A 22,596-nucleotide genomic window follows, 5' to 3' on the forward strand; every position below is an offset into this window, starting at 1 on the left:
AGACAGGCATAGAAGGCCTCTTTTTCTTCCTCATCGGAAACGAGGGTAGGTGCATAAGCACTAAGAACTGTTGCCGTCTGGTTGTTGGCCAGCACCAGACGGAGGGTCATCAGGCGCTCACTGATTCCCACCGGGAGTTCAGAGAGATGACTGATCAGTTGGTTCTTGATGGCAAAGCCAACCCCATGGATCCTAGGCTCATCTGTGGCCTTTCCTTTCCAGAAGAAAGTGTATCCACCCTTTTCTTCCTTCAGATGACCTTCCTCTGCTCATCGGGTTTCTGAAAGAGCAGCTATGTCAATCCGGCATCTTCTCAGTTCCATGGCAATGATGGCAGTTCTCCTCTCCGGCCTATCTCTGGTTACACTGTCCATTAGTGTGCGCACATTCCATGCTCCAAAATTCATGTTTCTGTGTTTTTGACCGCATATTGGTGATCCCTCTGAACGCGGTAATCCAGTCGGGAGGTTTGAGGCAGGCTATGTTTAGGGCACCTTTTCTAGCCCCTTCCCCGTCAGGGGGGAGCAGAGTGGATCCTAAAAAGGGCTGCTCAGTTGTGGATGCAGCTACCAAAGAGCTCTTTCTGCCTCGGTCCAAGAGCCCAACGATCATCTAACATCCACCGCCTGATGTGCCAGCTTGTGACTAGGGGCTTCCAGACTTCACAATCCTGCCCCCGTTGCCATTTACTGGTCGCCACAGGACTTTAATCTGGGATGTAAAATGGATTCCCTGAAAAAGACGCCTGTGCGTGACTTTGTTTAACGTGCGGAGACTGGTGCACAGACAGTCACCACACTGTCCTTGACAGATTGGGGTCAGAATCCAGTGGCAAGGAGACCAAGACGACTGGTGACCCTTTTCTGCTGCAGCCTTCATCCGCCTTCCCAGCCGTTGTGACGCCTCCCCTTAGGTCAGCCATCATCCTCCGCCTGGTCCGCCGTTGAGGTCTTCACTATTTACCCAAAGCTGGGGCTGTTTACCCACAGCAGGGACAGTGGCTGATGGGCAGTAGGGCGTGTCCACACACCGGTGGGCCTACATGCCACATCTCTGGGGCCCACTGCTGCTCCGAGATCCTGCACAACTTAGCCTGGGACCGCAAGGTGCCAGTTACCGTGTGTGGCCACGAGGAGGCGTATCCAAGTCTTGGCAATGGAGAGGCTGTGTACCGGCGGAGGAGGCTTATGCACTCGGCTCCTCTTTTCACCCCCGGAAACAGAGGGCTAGCCGGTGGCGGTAGCTGAAAGCAGAAAAGTGGCAAGCAGAAGCAGCATACAGCATGCACAAACTACAGGCACTACTACTCCAACACTACTGCACTGACGCATCACATGCCCTGTGTACACAGACACACACACACTGTGTGTCTGTGTACACAGACAGACATTGTGTCTGTACACAATATGTCTGCCCATATGACACTAATGGCCAATGGGAACATGTTGCCCTGTGTCCTTGCAGCTGATTGGCTTAGCAGTTCTAACTACACTTTATCTCAGGCTCCCGCACTTTATTCACGCCATCTGCGTCAACATATCAGCAGCACCCCAGACTTGCACTTCATTACACACATACTATCACGTCTCCACTCTTCGATCGCCAAGCGGAGTAGAACTGCGTCTCTGCTTGTCACTCCCGATCGGATCGTCCTGTTTACCCGTCATAAAATTATAAAAGTGTTGTGCGGATTCCCTCGCGCTGGGCAGCGGGGGCACGACAGCCTTTCAGCACGGCAAGAGCAGAGTGGAGCCGTTGCAAGTTCACACTTTAAAATGACGAGCCGATCAGCAAGCTCGTATCTCGTAACAGTGGGTCAGGCAAATGAGAATCAGGTCAACTGTGAGGACTGACTATTAGCAGTTCCGTGTTTGCAACGCACGCCCCAGAGGTGTAGCGCGGAGGGCGCGTGATGCCATAGGCCAGCAGGACAAGACGTGACAGTCGCGCACGAAGGAAAAATGCACCGCATGAAATGAGTGTAACCGTGCTCAAATGAAAAAAGCACTGCTGTCCAAAATTTGGATCAGAGGGACAATGAGCACTAAGCGCAGGGTGTGCCTCTGAGCGTGTGGATGCCCTCGCGCTGGGCTGAGTCAGCCGGTCAGCACCGCAAGAGCGGAGCAAAGCCGTGACATATTTACACTATTGTTTAAAATGTTTAAAAATACAATTAAGTTCTGAAAAATAAAATTAGTCTTGTGCAGAATGCACTTGGCCACACGCAAGAGCAGAGAGGAGCTGTGACACTGGTTTAAAAAGTGTTTAAAATACAATAATGTATTTAAAAGAACAATAGAGTGTATAAAAAAATTATAAAAGGCTGTGGCTCAGGCAGTAGAGTGGGTCGTTTAGTAACCGGGGGGTTGGCGGTTTGATCCCAGCATGTCGTTGTGTCCTTGGGCAAGACACTTCACACACCTTGCCTCCAGGTTGCCATTGTAAATGAGAAAATGTTCTCAATTGGCTTACCTGGTAAAACAATTTAATTTAAAAAAAAAAAAAAAAGTCTTGTGCGGATGCGCTGGGCCGCGGGGGCGTGTCAGTATCCAGCCAGCACGCAAGAGCAGAGAGGAGCCAGACTCGTTTACACTTCCAAAAAGGTTCATAAAAGTATTGTGTGTATTATTGTAACAATATATTGACTCATATTTATTTTCTTATTTATTTAAGTAAGATTCTATCTGCAAGTCTGTTCGACTTAAAAAAAAAAATACAAAAGTGTTTCAAAATACAAAGTGTATAAAACTACAATAAAGGGTGTCTCCCCTGTGCCGCTTCCAAGCCCGGGTAAATGCAAAGGGTTGCGTGAGGAAGGGCACCCAGTTTAAAAATTGTGCCAAAAACTTCTCATGTGAACAATCTGGGAAAACAGATAGTTTGCTGTGGCAACCCGAGGGGAAAAACCGAAAGAAGCCACCACCACCAATATATTGATCTAGGGAAGTCACTGTGCAGAACATAATCAGATATTGATCATTCAACAAGAAACCATATGCTCAAGAATCTTCTCCAACTTGATTGCATACGCATTTTTTAATGGTTGACAAATGCATTTCGTACATTGCATTGCTTACGTCCTGTTCGTTAGGGGAGAGGGGATTGGAATGTTGCAATATGCGTGCCCAGGATGGGGGGGAGGGAGTTGTCTTGCGATTATTGCTACATGATAAAAGGCTATCAAAATCTATTTGATTTGACTTATGCATAATGTCACAAGTATAGTCTATCATTAAAATATCAGGGAAAAACACACGAAACCTCAACAAAATAAAAATAAATGTGCATCTCCATGGATGGATTATTCAAAATAAAAATAGTACCAATAAGAATACCGTTAATGATACTACTGCTACTACTACGAGAAGCAGTGTCGATAAGAGTCGTAATATCTCTACCTTTCAACTTCTTCCTCTCAGCTGATGTGTGCAACAATGCTCAACATAAATTTCAACTTCCTCCTCGCAGCTGATGTGTGTGACAGTGCCTAACAGACTTGAATAAATCCTCACCTCTTGTGGACCCTTTTAATGGCAGAACAGCAAGACTTTCTTCGCGCAGTGTGTCACCAACATCATATCTTGCAATCACGCTGAACTGCGACAAATGGCTCACGTCTGTTGACTCATCCAAAGCCAGAGAAAAGAACGGCACTGCATTTATGTCCTTCACTTGCGTTTCCTCCACTTTGTTTGCCATCACGATGGTACGATCATGAACAGTTCTTGCCGACAGAGGCATGTCTTGTATCCGTTTGATTATCTTGTCTTTGTTCGGAAGATCATCAAAAAGTTCATTGGCTACATCCAGCATGAACGTTTTAGCATTCTCGCCATCTGTGAAGGGTTTTCCGTTCCTCACTATTGCTAAAGAACCAGCAAAGCTAGCCGAATTATAGTCACCTTGCTGGGTCCATAGGCGGAGTTGCTGCTGGCTAGCTTGCACCCTGCTCAGAAGCTCTTGGCACGCTTTCTTTCTGCTGTCTCCCGCTGGGTATTTTGATGCAAAGGTAGCGTGGCGCGTGTCGAAGTGCCGCTTTACATTCGACCGTTTCAACGATGTCATTTTGTCATTGCAAATTAGACACACCGCAGAACCCGCTCTCTCCACAAAGGCAAATTCTTCGGTCCATTCGTCCTGAAATGTACGATACTCGTCTTCTTTTCGCCATGTTCTTCGTCGAAGAGTTAGCTATGAGCTAATGACCGAGCACACGCAGTCTCAGACTGATTCAAAAGGCGGCGTTTACCTGTTTTACCCAGCAACGGCAAACGTAGGCCAGTATCATCCAATTAAAATAATGGACAATTGTTCCTGCAGCCCTGAACAGGACAGGCGCAGTGAAAAATCGATGGATGGATTAAAACAAGTGAGAATATTTTGTTTTATCTGCGAGCCATATGCAATCATCAAAAGAGCCACATCTGGCTCGCGAGCCATAGGTTCCCAACCCCTGTTGTAGACCAATGTTTTTAGACCAAGTTTGTTCATGCCAAACAGGGAATTTGACTCCAGTTGATCTCAGTCTCTACAACGGTGGTTCTTAACCTGGGTTCCATCGAACCCTAGGGGTTTGGTGAGTCAGTCTCAGGGGTTCGGCAGAGCCTCCACTGTGGAGGTCCGAACACACCTGATTTATCATGTAAATTTGTGATGACGCATATCTGAACTGGTCACGCAAAAGGCAACTGTCACACTGATTTTCAGGTCTGTAATTTGTTGTGAGTTCATGCATTATGTCGGTTTTGTTCTCTGATGATGTTCATGCATGGCTCATTTTGTGCACCAGTAGAAAACATTGATGTCTTGAATTTGAAAAAAATAATGTTATTTTTCACTGAAAAGGGGTTTGGTGAATGTGCATATGAAACTGGCGGGGATCGGTACCTCCAACAATGTTAAGAACAATCAATGTTTGGCAAAAACTCATGACCATAGAGGATCTATAGCACCATTAAACATACTCAAACCCAAAGCTATTGACCCATGAGCCAGGTTCACTCCTTTTGGTTCAGTTTGCATATGCCTAATTAGCAATATGACTCAAGAAGCGTGTCACTAGATGTTTAACAGCATGGATTTATTGCTTTCACAAAACAATATGGCAAACACAGTATACTGTATGAAAAGGAACTTAAATGGAGCTCTTTTGTGAACAGCTAAAAATTGAAATTTGTCCCTTGTACAAATGTGCGCGTTTGATTGTTCTCCATGGTACTTTTTTGTCTTTTTATCTGTATCAAAGAGAAAAATAAATTTGTCCGGAGTTTTGGCTTGCCACTGAGCCACTCAAGGTATAAATCATTAAATAGAAAAAAAATTGGGAGACCTACACAGTTATTGTTGTGTAGAATAACCACAATGTCTGAAATCATACTCTGACATTGAAATTAATCACTTTCAATAAACTGTACATTTTTGGTTTTAAAATGACCAATAATACAAGTTTAGCTTGGCAGCCGTCAGTGGACATTGTATTAAGTGGTACATTCAAGTGTAGCGGTTGGCTGTTCGCAATCATCGTTAGCATCATGCTAATCCCCAATTAGCATCCTCTTCTATGCTTTATCTTAGTTAAACCTGATACAACTTCACAAAATAGGAACATTTCTAGGACTATAATTGATTTTAAGCAATTCCTTTGCCAAGACATAATCTAAAATACGTTAGTGTAGCACTTTAGTATTGAGGTCTAGTGTCTAAGCAAGCAGAGGTTTTGCTTACCGGAGCTTAACATGGTCATTTGATGGCGAACAGCTCCTGACATCAATTTACAAGCAAGCAACTCATTAGATAGTATATGAGTGTGTTAACCATTGTTTATGATTTTCAGGGAAATTTTTTGCTCACCAAACATGTCTCTGTTACAGATATGTCCCACCCACTGGCGGGATGAGGTATTATTTCTGTATGGCATACACAGGTTTTCCGACCATATGTTAGATTGTGGGTTACAGATCATTTAATGGTTTTGTGAATCAATATCGGGTTATGAAAAGAAAAATCGATTCAACTTGATTATTTTGTCATTGTTTTTGTTTTGTTTTTTAAACACATCTAGAGTATGTTTTGTGTGTGAATGTTGACGGTTAATCATTCCAATAAGACAAAAACCAAGCACTTTGTTCCAAGCAGGTATTGTTTGCATCTGATCATTTCATACTTATTCAAAGCGATACCTGTTGATGCATTCTTTAACATACCCGATGGTATGATTTGAGTATATAAGCAGAAAAGATGAATGTATTCTGAACGTAGTTACAATGGGCCAATGTACCATTTAATTCAAAGCCGTTTAATATTTGACTCAGAAAATGTTGCAGAAGGAAATTGACTGAATCCAACTGAATTTCTGTTTTGTTTTGCAGTTATTCAGTCCCTCATTGCACTGGTGAACGACCCACAGCCAGAACATCCCTTGAGGGCAGACCTAGCAGAAGAATACTCAAAGGACCGTAAAAAATTCTTGAAGAACGCTGAAGAGTTTACAAAGAAACATGGCGAAAAGCGGCCAATGGACTAATCACTTAAGCATTTAGCCCTCTGTCTCTTTCTCTTTTTACCGCTTACCTGCCCAGGCAAATATTCTTGCTATTTGCCCCCTCCTCGCCACCCATCTCACTCCCTCCCTTATCAATCAGATTGCTCTCTGTTGCTCCCCACACTGCTTAGTCTTGCAGCCCGGGAACGGTCCTGCTGAAGCTAGCAGTGGAAGCCTGAGCCTCCCTTCCCACCCGTTATGTGAATCAGACCGCTTCCTCTTTCCTTTCCCTTCTCCCCTGCCATAGATTTCCCTCACTAACTTTCTACTCTGACATAATTAAAACATGGAGAGTCGAATAGGGATTCTCAAGAGTAATGTTGGTTTTCTGTTTGCTTATCTTCTATATATTGTGTTAAATAGATCCCACATAGTTTTTTTTTATGAGATTCGAAATGGTTTGATTAATCATTCTCTTAGCCATATTAGCAGCAACAAATCGAGGAAAAGAATGAACATTTTTGCCCTTGTTTTTTTGTTTTTTCCAGATTGTGTTTCCCTTCGTAACCTCCACTGCTTCTAGACTTGCATTAAATTACTCCACATTTCCACTTACCCAGTTTCACCCTCTGAACATTGTTGCTCCACATCTGAATTGTTATAAAGCCTCTGTATAAAAAAAAAAAAAAAAACCTCCTCAAATACTCTCTGCAGGCTCCTTTTAAAGAAAAATATTCACTTGTGTTTTTATGGGTTTGATTAGATGTACCAAAACATATTCCCTGGATGAAAAAGATTTTGGCATGACAAATGCTTTGTAGTATTCTTTTAGTACTAAAAATTAAGATGTTTGACACTTTGAGATATCAAATGTCAAAGTAGGAACAACCTGCTTGTTTAATTGGTATGGGTCATCTTTTCACTGCTTGTCATTGCAGTGTAACCATTTTCATTTAGGTTACCCCAATTAATACATCCTGGCAGCAGATCTACTGCTCAGCTTCCCGTGCTGAAAAGGACCTAAATGGGGTATTCTGGGGGGGTCAAAGGACTGGGAGGCAAATTCTCTCACCTGGAGCGCAATTCAGCTCAACCAGACCACTATAAAGCTAACTGGGAGAGGGGATAGCAGTTCAGGCTTATGCCAAGACAGAAAGCGACTGAGTGGCCAAAAAACATGTAATAGCCAGTTGATACGGTTTCAGTTCTTGTTTCATAATAAAGATGGCTAACAATTTTGCCTCACTGTCTGCCTGATAATTAATTAATGGACTTGAATTATAATGTATTAAAAATGAGCAAATCAAAATTCATAAAATGCTGAGCTTTTCACACATTCGGATCAAGTCCATTACAAAGCAATATTGCAATATACCCGTTTTCATAAAGGGATGCCTCATTAACTTTGGAATTTCCAGCATCCATCAATTCATTTTCCACCGCTTGTCCGGAGTAGGGGGTAGCAGCTTCAGCAGGGAGGCACAAACTTCCCTCTCCCCAGCTCATTCTGGGGATCATCCCAAGGCATTTTCAATCCATTGTCTCTCCAGCTGCTGGAGTCCAGCATATCCTTTCGGTGGTACATGACCGGAACACCTCACCAAGGTCTCCAGGAGACATCCTAATATTTTTTGTGGGAGCAATAGTAACACGTGTAATTATTATACTATTTTGGCAAGTCATGTGTTAACAGTGCATGAAATGCAATTGTGAAGAGTGGTGACAATGTACTAGCTGAAAGAAACAAACATGCGTGAGTCACCTCACGCATCGGGCTCCTCTCAACGTGGAGAAGTAGTAGATGACCGAGATTTACCCGATCTCCAACGGAGAGCCTGAACACCCTGCAGAGGAACTCATTTTGGCTGCTTGTATCCGGGATCTTATTTTGTTCGCGATCCACAGCTTGTAACCATAGGTGAGGGTAAGAACGTACATCCTGTTCCAAATTATTATGCAAATTATATTTTTCTCTGGTCTTCGTAAATGGTCAATGCAAATAGCAGTAAGATAAAAGTCAACTGTTCTATCTATCTCTAGTATTTTTATTGAACAAACCTCCCAATGAAAACAGATATTGTTCAAAAATAAAGAAAACTTAAAATGCACTGTTTCATTGTTGGAATTATTAGATGGTCAGCCTGACCAAGGGCCTCATAATTTACGAGTTCGAAGTCCTTTGCTTCAACAAAGCTCTGTCTAGCCCCAGAGAATTCCTTCCTTTCTTATCTCACTAGTTCTCTGTTTAAATCATAAGAACTTCTCTCCCTTTAAGTCAACTCTGTAGCTTTTATCTATGGATTGTTGTTGATCGAGATTGTTTGTCTTTAAGTGTTACAGAAAAGACATATCTGTTGAAGTAGTTGCATATAAGTTACCCCATATTTAGTCAATATTAGTATTGTGTGAAACTTATCAAGAAAGTCTAGTTGCATTCTTCCATGGGAAAACAGCACTCAACACGCTTCGAGATATCAAGGACGAATCAGCCAAACAGCAGCCAACCCATATTTACTCAATATTAGTATTGTGTGAAAATTAGCAAGAAAGTTGCATTGTTCCACAGGAAAACGACACTCAACACGCTTCGAGATATCTCATCAAGGACGAGTAAGCCAACCAGCAGCCAACCGGCTGATGGGGAGCAGGATAGACTGCAACATAACTGCTGGGATCACGGAACGGCCAAGGCCATGCGGCCTCGCACCACATAACATTCGTTAGCTAATCAGCGTTGCTACAGCCACAATCTCCCCTCTCTTTAGTGTCGCAACCAAAACATTAAAAAGAGGAGTACGCAGAGTAAGAACTCAGAATTGATGGAGATTGTAACTGAGCTTCCTTTCTCCATTGTTCTCCTTGCGAGTAAACCAATCCTGGTTGTCTTCTCTTTGTTATAGTGTGTCTGATGGTATTTAGACCTGACATCCATTATTATTAGTGTGAAGGCGAAGGCCTTCACACTATTGTTATTCTACTTTATTTTTCTTCTTCTTATTATTATCCTACTTTATTCCTCCCACTTTTTTGACACCTAACTACTCCCACATGCTTTAACCGATTCACCCCATTCCAACTTTCACACGTTCCAAAAATTCACGGCATGACTGCTAGTATTTCATTTGTTCATAACATTTACCGTTTTTGCATAATTAGCAAATTTGTGCCTTAAAATCCCCCATTCATTCTTAATGGCGCATTAGACACGAGCGACGTTCAGGAGTGAGTTCAAATTTTGACATCTGACAACTTTTTTCATGATTTCTTTCCTTAACTCGTTTATTTAACTCTTTTATTTTTTATTTATTTATTTTCCATTCATTCATTTAGTTATTCATTTAATTTTGAGTTAAAAACATCATTTTACCGTTTTAACGGCATTTACCATTTTTATTTCTTGTTTAATATCATCATTCCACCACAGCAACACTAAGCCGCTGTTTAGCTCAGTAAGAAGAGACTGGAATTTAGAGCACGAGCGCTGTTCCCGTGCGAGTTCGAATTCCGCTTGACCAATATTTTTTTTTCATTCATTCAATTTTAACACATCACTTTAATAATTATTTTCATCATCATCATTAATTTACCATTTTTATTTTATTTAATCATCATCAATTTACCATTTTTATGTCATTTAATCATCATTTCGAGTCCCACAATAGTGTGAAGTGCCTTCGCCTTCACACGCAATTTCTCCAGAAATTGCCAATTCTAGTTATAATTATTATTATCATACACAGCCGTTTTAAAAAATTTATAGAGTGTAAAGAACTGAAAATTGTCATCTGTGAAATTTGCAGCATCTGGAGGACACATTTACTGACTCAAACGCTAGTTCAATCAAAAACATCCCAACAGGCCAAATTACATCTGAACATGGGAACCCTTTTTGATATTACCGTCACAATTCTTGTATCCATTAAACTTGAGTTTTTGGAGAGTATATGCCTGAATTTCTTTGCATGATGTCAGAATAGCCTCCGAGAGATGCTGTTTTGATGTGAACACCCTCACTGATGATACTCCTAAGGTTCCTCTTTAGCAGGGATGTCAAGGTCTAATACACAGAGGGCAAAAACAAAAAAACTAATTTGCTAAAATCTGTTAGGTTTGTTCCCAGTTAGGGTCTTTAATGCATGCTGTGCTTACAGTAATTACCAAGAGGCAGCCTTCACAGTTTAACTATTTAATGTATGCCAGAATGATCGATATACAGCTGTGGGGCCTTCTCTGCGAGATGCGGAAAAAGGTCTAACTCCCACCACCAAGATTCCTGCTCTTATATTATTCAGCAAAGAGGCGACTCTGCCTAGCCTGTGGGATAATGTGTGACCTTGTAGTCTTAGCTGAGAGCGACTTCTACGTAGGTGCAGTGTCAGAGAAGAGAACGCTGATGAAGCACGAGAAGGGTTACAGCGATAAAACGGCATAGCTCAAGCTACTTAGCTAACCACCCTGCGAGCATTTTATTAGACGTCTATATGTGGAATTTTTTTCAGACGTTGGTTGAGTAGACGTTCGAATGATGGCTAATAGCTGTTAGCGAGATTAGCGCTAATCGCGCTAATAGCTAGCGATCATTTGAACATCACGTCTATTCAACATTGAGGTTCTCTTCAATACATTTAACCTGTGATCCTTACCTTTGTGTAGTTCCAGGATGCTGTGAAAATGCATTTGATTAGTGATGGTCCAGGGTTTGAAATTATTATTTTTTTTAAACAGAAATAGGTTTCAGTAACAGTCATATTTATGTTACCTGCAGATATAAATACACCTAAAACGATAATTGGACCGAAATAAAAACATTTTTCTATCATTATCCAACCATCACAAATATAAATGTGCAATGTTTTTAAATCATATGTTTAAAAATGTAAAAATATACATACAGTATTGTTAGGATACGGATTTTTAGCTATTGATCTGACTCCAAATTGCGATCAACACTTAACACAAGTTGCCATGTCCCAATCCACACACTGGCCCACCTAACAATTTTGCAAGTTCGTTCTGTCAAAGAGAAGACCAGTAGATCAATCAGACGAAATTTACCAATTGTTTATTCCTAACAAAGCGCACTAATACTGGACTGGGTCCCGGGTCCCTCACACTAAAACCCGTGCGTTTTTGTGACCACCAAAAGACGACACATTCTTCCGGGTTGCCCAGTTTTAAAGATACACAATATGAATATTAAAACATGCAAAACATTGTGTGATGATTGGTCGATGGCCAATCCCAGTCGAGGTGTCATCACTCTGGTCAGGGGGTTGTTTTTTTCCTCTCGAAGCCCATCCACCTGAACGTGGTGTTGTTCTTTGTTCTCGTTCCTCACCGACCTTGAGGTGTTATCCCCTCATCCCGTACCGTCCCGTACTCTCTTCGTCTGGTACTCCCTTCCTGGGCCTGTTCCACAACACTTTGAAGAAGACAAGTTCATGCAGTGTGCCTGCACATTCCTCACCCCCACTAATCCACACAAGCACTCCAATACTAGATATTATATTGATATGATTATAAGTTTAACACAACCTTAAAAAATATGTTTGCAAACTGCTGAAAGCACATTTCCCTTTAGTATTAAAAAATGGGGGCTATTTAATAGAACAAAACTACTACGTTACAATATAAATATACAGTAATCCCTCCTACTTCGCGGGGGTTACGTTCCAGACCCACCCGCGAAATGGGAATTTCCGCGAAATAGAAACTAGATTTTTTTGAGCTATTCTTGGAAGATATTCTATTTTTATCGCTGACATCAACCAGCTCGCTGCTAGGGGACTTTCATATCAATGGACTGTGCGCTCCGCATTCATGCCTTAGCGACGAGACTAACAGTGTATTGCTATGTCCAGATGAAGGCCACCGCCGGTGGAGAGTGTTATATCTTTACTATTTTCCAGGTTCTGATGTAGCAAGCATGGTTCGGACAACGACGTGATGGATACTGCTTTATTCCTTTCATCACAGTCAGTTCACTGGCCGTACATCACAACACTGAACGTCCCCGAAGCTCCCCCTCCCACATCCGGGGTTTTCCCACTACGGAACATGAGTTAGTCCAAAATATACAACATCTCTAATATACAACAGAGAGAACGCCCTGAAGTCACATGTGACGATAAAGTATACTGTACTGACTCTTTAATTTATTCATTTCAAAACAAGAAAACGACTTTTAAACATAAGCTATCATTATTAAAGGAAAAATGAAGAAACTCAAGTGGCCGCGAAACCTCGTGAAATGATGAAATTTCTGCGATAAAATCATTAATTTATTTTTGAAAACCCGCGATACAGCGAAGCCGCGATAGTTGAAGCCGCGAAATAGGAGGGATGACTGTATACATATTTTATGTTGGACATATTAAACAAAACAACCAGCTCGGCGAAACACAAGGGGGAAACGAAATAAACATCACTCTCTTGTAGGCTTTTAAAAGCCCTCTTTGCTACTCAGCGCTGGAGCCTGTTTTAATTTTAAAGCCATTGCGGACCTTGTTTCATTATACGTGGTCTGTGCATGTCGCCAACGGCGTCTACAAAGATGAACTCGATGTACATCAGGCACCACCCATTGTAGACCTTGGGATTACTCTATAAAAGAATATGGGGAAAAAACGACTACCTGTAAAATAGTTTTTCCTTGATGTCCTGTCAGTCGCCCACTTCGAACATGAAGCAATCGCACAGAAACAAGCAGACAGGTTTTTTTTTATTTACCAGCGTGATCAGGGCAGTCTTCCTGAGGGCCCTCTGCACGAGTGACACGAGCACGCATATTGAACGCCGTCATTGTCATTTGTGTAGAGTCTACAATGGAAAAATAATGTTAACATTGAGTGCAGCCACCACATCGTAATCCTTCACTATTCTCTTTTTTTAATCTACAGTAAAGATGTCAAACTAATCATACCTGTCCATGGTCTTGGAAACATGCAGGTCTTCAAATCAGCGGCCGCCTAACACAAGGCTGCTTTGCAATCTGTATACTAGGAATTATGAACAGAGTCTCAGAAGAGTGGAATTAACAGTAGACAAAATTGAATTGAGGACTTATTTTCATAGTTTGGGTGGGGGGGCGATTTATACTCAGGAACGACTTATGTGAATTTTCTCACAAATTTTCAAAATTTAAAAATCTGCGATGTAGTGAAACCGCGATAAACGAACCGTGATGTAGCAAGAGATTACTGTAATTTGAACTGCAAATTCAAATTTGCAGTTCAAATTACAGTAATCTGTAATTTACTGATTACAGTAAATTACAGATTAATAATTGTAATTAATTATTTACAATTAATTGTAAATTAATTTTACAATTAAAAATTGTAATTTTTTTACAAATTAAAAAATTTGTAAAATTTGCATTTTTTTTATGCAAAAAAAATTGCATGCGCATTCATGACATGTTAACAACATGTTAACATAACATAACATGTTGTTATGTTAACAACCGCCGCGACACGCGGCGGTTGTTAACATAAAGGACAAAGGATTCGATCACTGGATGACGAAGATGACGAAGTGCCCCACGTTTGAAGGATTTAATGATTTGGAGTGACACAGGGTTTGAAAAACTTATGTTATAGTTACTTTTTGGTTCTTTTATCACAAACAGGACCAAAAAGAACCAAAAAGTGATTGAAAAAAGGAAACAGAATGAACTTAGTACAACTATGTTATAGTTATTTGATACGTATATTTTATTTTTATTTTATATATATATTTTATTTATTTAATGATTTCGGGTGACACAGATGATTTGATAATATAGTTGTTATATAAACCCACGTCTTTCCTGGGACTTTGTTAACGCTACAATATAGTTATATACTAGATCTCGGCGGCGCACGTGCGGCGTTGTTGACATAAAAGACGAGGAATTTGATCGAGGGATTTAATGATTTAACGTCACTTGCAGTTCAAATGACCGTAATCCCTTGCTACATCGTGGTTTGTTTATCGCGGTTTCACTACATCGCGGATTTTTGAATTTTGAAAATTTGTGAAAAAAAAAAATCACATATAAATCGCTCCTGAGTTTGTCGCCCCCCCCACCCAAACTATGAAAAAAACGCGAGTTATAGTCCAAAAATTACGGGATATACTAGATCTCTACGGCTTACGAGCGGCGTTGTTGACATGAAGGATGAGGAATTTGATCGATGGATTTGATGATTTGGAGTGACACAGATGGTTTGATAATATTGTTATATAAACCCACGTCTTTCCTGGTACTTTGTTAACACGACAATATAATTATATACTAGATCTGTGCGGCGCACGCGCGACGTTGTTAACGTAAAGGACGAGGAATTTGATCGATGAATTGAATGATTTGGAGTGACAAAGATGGTCTGATAATATTGTTGTGATATGATAGTTATTTGAAATATGCTTTATATATCGTTATAGGAGTCTGTGGAATAATTAGAAATGCATGCGCATTCATGACCTGAAATGGACCAGCCACTCTGTCCGGAAGAAGGCCCAGCAGAGGCTGTACTTCCTGAGACAGCTCAAGAAGTTCAACCTGCCGCAGGAGCTGCTGAAGACCTTCTACACTGCCATCATCCAGTCTGTCCTCTGCACCTCCATCACTGTCTGGTTTGGATCGGCCTCCAAACAAGACAAGCACAGACTGCAACGGACAATCAGGACTGCAGAAAAGATAATTGGAATCAACCTCCCATCCATCATTGCCCAGGACCAAGAAACGTGCAAATAACACTTTTTTTTGGTTCTTTTATCACAAACAATTTAATTTTAGGTTACATTACCTGACATGTTTCGGCATGTACTTCCGCCTTCATCAGAGTGTCACTGCTGTAGTTGTGACGCGTCTTTATCAGCTGATGGATGAATGAAGGCGTGACTCACCTGTCAGATTTGACAGATGAGTCACGCCCTCTGCTGTCCCTTCACCTCTCCAAAATGCTGCTCCAGGTGGTATAGATTATGTAGGCTCCCTCGTCCCTGTTGATGGTCCTCGGGCCTCGTTTTCGGATCTCAATTGGCCTCTCTGATCCAACGCTGATGTTTATTTTCTTCGGTGCGGATGACTCTGGCCTTTTCCCAGTCCATGATGTGGTTTTCTCTTTTACAGTGTTCGGTGATGGCTGACTTGTAGTGTTCATGTTCTGCTTGTTGTTTTGTTGCTCTTGTTTTGTTGCTGTCTCCTTCTCACACTCCTTTTTGTGTTCCATTTTCCTGGTGGTGAAATTCCTCCCTGTCTCCCCGATATATGATTTATAATATGTCACGCCACAAACTCACCCAGGCAGAACGCAGCATACTAGCAAAAGGACTCAACTACGCAATCACACCCAAAAACATACCTCACGATGATTTCATTTTAGCCACAGAGTTAGCATGCGAAAAAATACATAATCCAGGACAAAAAGCAGCACTACAAAATGAAGTTGCAGGTATATTAAAAACGGCTAAATCACCACCCAGCAATATTACAAAAACAGGAGGTAAAAGCAATGATCACACTAGCAAAAAACAAAGACATTACAATCATCCCAGCGGACAAAGGCAGAACAACAGTAATTATGGACACAAACATTTACGAAGAACAAATGAAACAAGTAATAACAAAAGACCCAACGAAGACAAGAAAAATAAACTCAAAGCATTACTTAAACCATTACTCATTGAAAACAAAATAGACAAACAGTCATACAATCACTTAATACCTACAGCAAACATCATCCCCAGAATCTATGGCACACCCAAAATCCATAAACCAGGTACACCTCTCCGCCCCATCAAAGACAGCATCGGGTCAGTCACATACAATTTTTCAAAAGCACTCACAGAAATAATAAAACCGTTATTAGGACTCACAGAACAACACTGCAAAAACTCAAAACAACTTGCCACAGAACTCACACACATAAAGGTACAGAAAGATGAAATGTTTATATCCCACGACGTCATTTCACTCTTCACAAAAACACCCACACAGGCCACCATACACATTGTGCATAACAAACTATCAGCAGACAGGACACTCAAGATTAACGCACAAATCTAACAGCACAGGACATCACGCAACTACTCCATTTCATCGCCACCTCCACATACTTCCAATACAGAAACACAATCTACAGGCAAAAAGAGGGATTCCCCATGGGAGACCCTCTTTCTGCCATCATGTGCAATTTTTTTTTGGAGGATTTAGAACAAAAAGCACTCTCAACAGCCCCGGACACATACAAACCCACACTATGGAGACGCTACGTAAATGATATTCTGGAGAAAAAAAAAACAGGACATACACAACACCTTACAGACCACCTCAACACCGTAGACACCACTGGCAACATAAAGTTCACTCACGAAGAAGAAACAGATCAATCCATAGCCTTTCTAGACATCAACATACACCACACACAACGGAGACATAAAAATAAAAGTACACAGAAAACCCACACACACCGACCAATACCTCCTCTGGACATCAGAACATCCCACTATACATAAACTGTCAGTAGTCAGAACACTATACGAACGAACAACAATAATCACGGACCCGGAGGACAGAACACAGGAAGAAAAGCACATGCAACACGCACTCAAAAAATGTCACTATCCACAATGGGCAATAACTAAAGGTGCAGAACAGGTAAAGAACAAAAAATACACAACTCAGGGGGAAAGAAAAAAGAAAACACAGAAACAAGAACCCAGCGGTATGGTGACGTTGCCGTATGTGAAAGGAATTACGGAACGCATCAAAAGGGCCATGAAAAAATATAACATAAACACACCTATCAAACCACACACAACACTCCGTCAGATACTGGTCCACCCAAAAGACAGAATCAACCCGGAAAATAAATGCAACTCCATATACGAGATACCATGCAAATCATGCAATAAATCATATATCGGGGAGACAGGGAGGAATTTCACCACCAGGAAAATGGAACACAAAAAGGAGTGTGAGAAGGAGACAGCAACAAGACAAACAAGAGCAACAAAACAACAAGCAGAACATGAACACTACAAGTCAGCCATCACCGACCACTGTAAAAGAGAAAACCACATCATGGACTGGGAAAAGACCAGAGTCATCCGCACCGAAGAAAATAAACATCAGCGTTGGATCAGGGAGGCCATTGAGATCTGAAAACGAGGCCCGAGGACCATCAACAGGGACGAGGGAGCCTACATGCTCTGTACCACCTGGAGCAGCATTTTGGAGAGGTGAAGGGACAGCAGAGGGCGTGACTCAACTGTCAAATCTGACAGGTGAGTCACGCCTTCATTCATCCATCAGCTGATAAAGATGCGTCACAACTACAGCAGTGACACTCTGATGCCGAAACATGTCAGGTAATGTAACCTAAAATTTAATTGTTTGTGATTAAAGAACCAAAAAAAAAGTGATCGACAAGGGAAACAAAATGAACTTAGTACAACTAGTGTAAATAACATCTCTACAGACCCTTCTCACCCAGGTTGCAGTCTGTTTCAACTACTCCCTTCCGGACGGCGTTATAGAGCTCTGTACGCCAAAACCAGCAGACACAGAGACAGCTTCTTCCCCCAGGCTGTTGCTCTAATGAACTCACACCACTCTTAGAGTCTCAGTCATTGCTGTGCAATTTGAATTGTGTACACTGTTCTACTATGTGTCCTCTCTGCATCCATCGCAGCCTGGTCATCTTGGAAGAGGGACCCTCCTATCTGTGGTCTCTTCTCAAGGTTTCTCATTTCCCCTAGTTGGAGTTTTGAGTTTTTTCTTGCCCTCCTGGGGGTTTAAGATCAGGGGATGTTTGAGAATATTTGTCATTTTTCACATGTCCCGAGTGTTGTTAGTTACCTAAATGTTGAACAGAGGTTGTGATGTACCTAAGTTAAATTCCTTGTTTGGCACGCTCAAACATGGTGAATAAAAAAACTCTTGAATCTTGAATCTCTGTGGAATAATTTGAACTGCAACTGACGACGAGTCCGATGTAAGTGGCGCGCCGTACACGCGGCGTTGTTTTCACAAAAGACGAAGAATTTGATGCATTTAATGATTTGGAGTGACACAGATGGTTTGAGAAACGTATTCTTTATGTTATAGTTATTTGAATCACTCTTAATGTTACGTCAGGCCCGTTCTCAGCTCCTCGTTTGTGTATATGCCATGTTAGCATACCATATCGTTTGGCCTGTTGTTGCTGGTTCATGTCTGTTCTTGGTGTTGGATTTTGACAAATAAATTTGCCCCAAAAGTGCGATTTATACTCCGGTGCGATTTATATATGTTTTTTTTTTCACTTTATTGTGCATTTTATGGCTGGTGTGACTTATACTCCGGAGCGACTTATAGTCCAAAAATACGGTACTCCAGTGTGACATATATGGGTTTTTTTTCACTTTATTGTGCATTTTATGGCTAATGCGATATATATTCCGAGCGACTTTTAGTCCAAAAAATACGGTAAAACACTTGTGAGTGTGCACTGAGCTTTCTGACACGGCTTCCAGGAGTAAATGCACAGGCGGGCATTTACCCATCCACCAGGAAAACGCAGTCATTGCAGAGAAAATGACGAAAAAAAAATTAATAATACAATTTATTCAGGTTTGGCGGGCCGGATTAAACGGCCTCGTGGGCCGGATGGGGCCCGCGGGCCGTAGTGTGGCCATGCCTGGTGTAGAGTTGACAACAGAAAAAAAAATTCAACATTGAGAGCAGCCACGACATTGTAAGCCTTCACTGTTGTCTTTTTTTAATCTACAGTACAGATGTCAAACTAATAATACCTGTCCATGGTCTTGGAAACATGCAGGTCGTCAAATCAGCCCCTCCCAACACATGACTGCTTTGCAATCTGTATCCTGTATTTTCACGTTTATTAGGCGCGGGTGAACGTTTTAGATTTCCTCCAAAATGTGCGGCGCGCCCTTTCATGCGTTGGTCCCGATGTGTGTTGTTTGTTGTAAGGCGGACGTATTAAAGAGCGCCATGAGAACGTTATAGGGAGAATTGTGGGCATGGATTTGCAGTACGCCCCGCCCTGTGTGTGTGTGTTGTTGTTGTAAGGCGGACATAATAGAGAACGCCGTGAGAAAGTTGAATGGGGAAGTGTGAGCGGTGGACGTGTGGGCGTGGATTGTATATAAAAGAAAGGGTACATGCGTCATGTAAAACGTTATGACAACAGTGAAAATGGCAAAGAGACGCGTATCAAGCACAGTTCAAACTGAAGGCCATCATCTACGCGGAAGAGCATGGAAGTTTGAAGGCCATCATCTACGCGGAAGAGCATGGAAATCGAGCAGCTGCGAGAAAATTTGAAATCAACGAATCGATGGTTCGCAAGTGGAGGAAGCTGGAAAACGAGCTGCGACAGGTCAAGAAGACGCAACTGAGTTTCCGCGGACGTAAGGCGAGGTGGCCCGAGTTAGAGGAAAGTCTCGAACAGTGAAGAACGAGTGGGAGAAGCGTTTCGACGGTCACCGTTCGACTAAAAGCAGCAACGCTAGCAGAAGAAATGAAAATTGAACATTTTCAAGGAGGTCCGTCTAGATGCGCTCGTTTCATGAAACGGTGCCATTTTTCCATCCGGACCAGGACTACGTTGGCGCAGCAATTTCCAGCGGATTATAATGAAAGGTTGGCCATCTACTGTTCCTACTGCAGCAAACGCATCGCCGACAAACACATCTAGCTCAGCCACGTCACTAACATGGACGAGGTGCCGCTCACCTTCGACATCCCGGTGAATCATACTGTGGAGAAGAAAGGGACCAAGACGATCGCGATCCACACAACGGGATACGAAAAATCTTCTTTTACTGTTGTGCTTGGCTGCCATGCTAATGGACAGAGACTGCCGCCTATGGTGATTTTTAAGAGAAAGACTTTGTCTAAAGAGAAGTTCCCAGCAGGTGTCATCATTAAGGCAAATGAAAAGGGCTGGATGGATGAGCAAATGATGACTGAGTGGCTGAGGAAGGTGTATGTGAGGAGACCAGGTGTTTTTTTTCCACCAATCACCATCGCTGTTGATCTGTCACTCTGCGTGCCCATCTCACAGCCGATGTGAAAAAACTGGTGAAGCAAATGAACGCCGAGCTTGTTGTCATTCCGGGAGGCACGACAAAGCAACTCCAATCGCTGGACATCGGAGTGAACCGGCCGTTCAAAGTAAAGCTGCGAGCGACGTGGGAGCGATGGATGACCAATGGAGTGCACAGTTTCACTAAGAGTGGAAGGCAGCGCCGGGCGACTTACGCCACAATTTGCGAATGGATTGTGAATGCTTGGGCTAACATGTCTGCTGGCACTGTTGTGTGAGCTTTCGTAAAAGCCGGCATCATAGCCGAGGAGCCGCACGCCACGGAAAGTGACAGTGAAGAAAGTGAACCTGGCATGTCAGTTGGAGATTTCATTGCGGAAACAGAGGATGACGACTTCGATGGGTTCAATTGATGACCATTATCGGTAATAAAAATGTGAATACCAAACTCAGTTTTGCTCCCGCTTCATTTTTAAATACGCACACTTGTATGCTTGAGTGTGTGTTGTTGATAAATGAAAATGTAAATGAGAACGTTTATGGGGGAAGTGTGCGCGTGGATTGTTTATATAAAACTTGCGCCCTATTCGACGTTGCGCCCTATGTGTGTGTTAAACACAGTCATGGCACACAACTGAGACTGCACTTTTTATTACAGTGCGTCGTTTGAACTGGTTTAGGGTTTAATATTTCATATTTGATGGTGGGGACAAGCGGTATAGAAAATGGACGGATGGATTTTAGGTCTATGTGTAGACCTAAAACAGACATCTATTTTAGGTTATTCTATAGACCTAAAATAGACGTCTAAATTAGGTCTATGTGTAGACCTAAAATAGATGTCTAAATTAGGTCTACACATAGACCTAATATAGACGTTGATCAGGTTACAGAAATCACCACACTTCACCCGGACCAATGGTTGTTTTAAAACAAAGCAATCTGTTCATTATTTATACAACCTACAGCTGGTTTATGGTTTAATATTTCACATTTAATGGATTTAAATTCGTCATCTATTTTAGGTCTACACATAGACCTAATTTAGATGTGTATTTTAGGTTTATAGAATAACCTAAACTAGACGTCTAGATCACGTTACAGAAAGAACCACTTCACATGTACGAATTAATATGGTATTTAAAAACAAAGCCAAGCAACTTCTGTACATTATTTATACAACTTACAGCTGGTTGAGACTTTAAAATTTCAAAATATGATCATATTTGATGTTTTTAATTTAGACGTCTATTTTAGGTCTATACATAGATCAATTTTAGATGTCTAAATTAAGTCTATACATAGACCAGACGTCTAATAGACTTCTATAGGTGACAGGTAAGGTAAGGATCACAGGTTAAATGTATTGAAGAGAACATCATTTAATGTTGAATAGACGTCTAGATGTTCAAATGATCACTAGCTATTAGCGTGATTAGCACAAATCGTGCTAATAGCTATTAGCCTTCATTCAAACGTCTACCCAATAAACGTCTAAAAAACTTTCACTTATAGACGTCTTATAGACGCATCTATAGCATAGACGTCTATAAGATCTATTAGACGTCTATCCCGTAGATGTCTACGGGATAGATGTCTATAAACCGTTAACTTTGAGACCTTTTTCAGCCGCGTTTTAGCCTAGACATCTAGGTAGCATATAGACGTCTAATAGATGTATATTAGACATCAAAATGCGGACAGGGATGGATAAACTGTGTCACCTTTATGCTATTACATAATTTTAAACACGTTTCAAAATATAGTAAAACATGTGATCTCTGGTGGGGCCACTGTGATCTCTGATGATATCGTGTGACCTTTACGGAATCAGATGTATCCTCTCTGACCTTGATCAAACTTTTTTTGATCTGACTTTTGAGCATTGTGTGGCTATAGTGTTGTTTTGTTTCCACAATGTCAGATTTGCAATTGAGAACCACGTCAAGGATTTGCTACTCCTACATCTCACAACTGTGCACAAAGGTGCAAACCCACCTGTTGCGGCCAATTCTACCATCTGGCAAAATACTCCACCAATGAGCACAGTTAGATTGTGTTTGTGCCAGACTTGCG

General features: G+C 41.7%; 1 protein-coding gene and 1 long non-coding RNA gene across 6 annotated transcripts in view; one reads left to right on the forward strand and one right to left on the reverse strand.

Moving 5' to 3' along the window:
• ube2l3b (ubiquitin-conjugating enzyme E2L 3b) overlaps positions 1 to 8,589 on the forward strand; it is a 54,623-nt gene extending 46,034 nt beyond the window's left edge. For 2 of the 5 annotated variants that reach the window (XR_015065915.1, XM_085910560.1), the window contains exon 5: positions 6,369 to 6,516. Coding sequence is in view for 2 of the 5 variants with exons in the window: in XM_085910558.1 (XP_085766684.1) it covers positions 6,369 to 6,523 (155 nt within the window). In the remaining 3 variants the exon portion in view is untranslated. Of the gene's footprint in view, positions 1 to 6,368 lie in introns of all 5 variants that reach the window. The other 3 variants (XM_085910558.1, XM_085910559.1, XR_015065914.1) reach the window with 2 other exon arrangements.
• A 2,939-nt stretch (positions 8,590 to 11,528) lies between these two features.
• LOC147057634 (uncharacterized) lies at positions 11,529 to 15,281 on the reverse strand. Its single transcript, XR_015065916.1, has 3 exons — positions 13,404 to 15,281; positions 13,211 to 13,300; positions 11,529 to 11,903 (listed from the first exon to the last, which is right to left on the reverse strand). It is a non-coding gene; the product is annotated as an uncharacterized LOC147057634 (long non-coding RNA).
• Between the last annotated feature and the right edge of the window lie 7,315 nt (positions 15,282 to 22,596).

This window comes from Syngnathus leptorhynchus, chromosome 4 (assembly GCF_054491065.1).
Source record: "Syngnathus leptorhynchus isolate UIUO chromosome 4, UIUO_Slep, whole genome shotgun sequence".
NCBI classification, from domain to species: Eukaryota; Metazoa; Chordata; class Actinopteri; order Syngnathiformes; family Syngnathidae; genus Syngnathus; species Syngnathus leptorhynchus.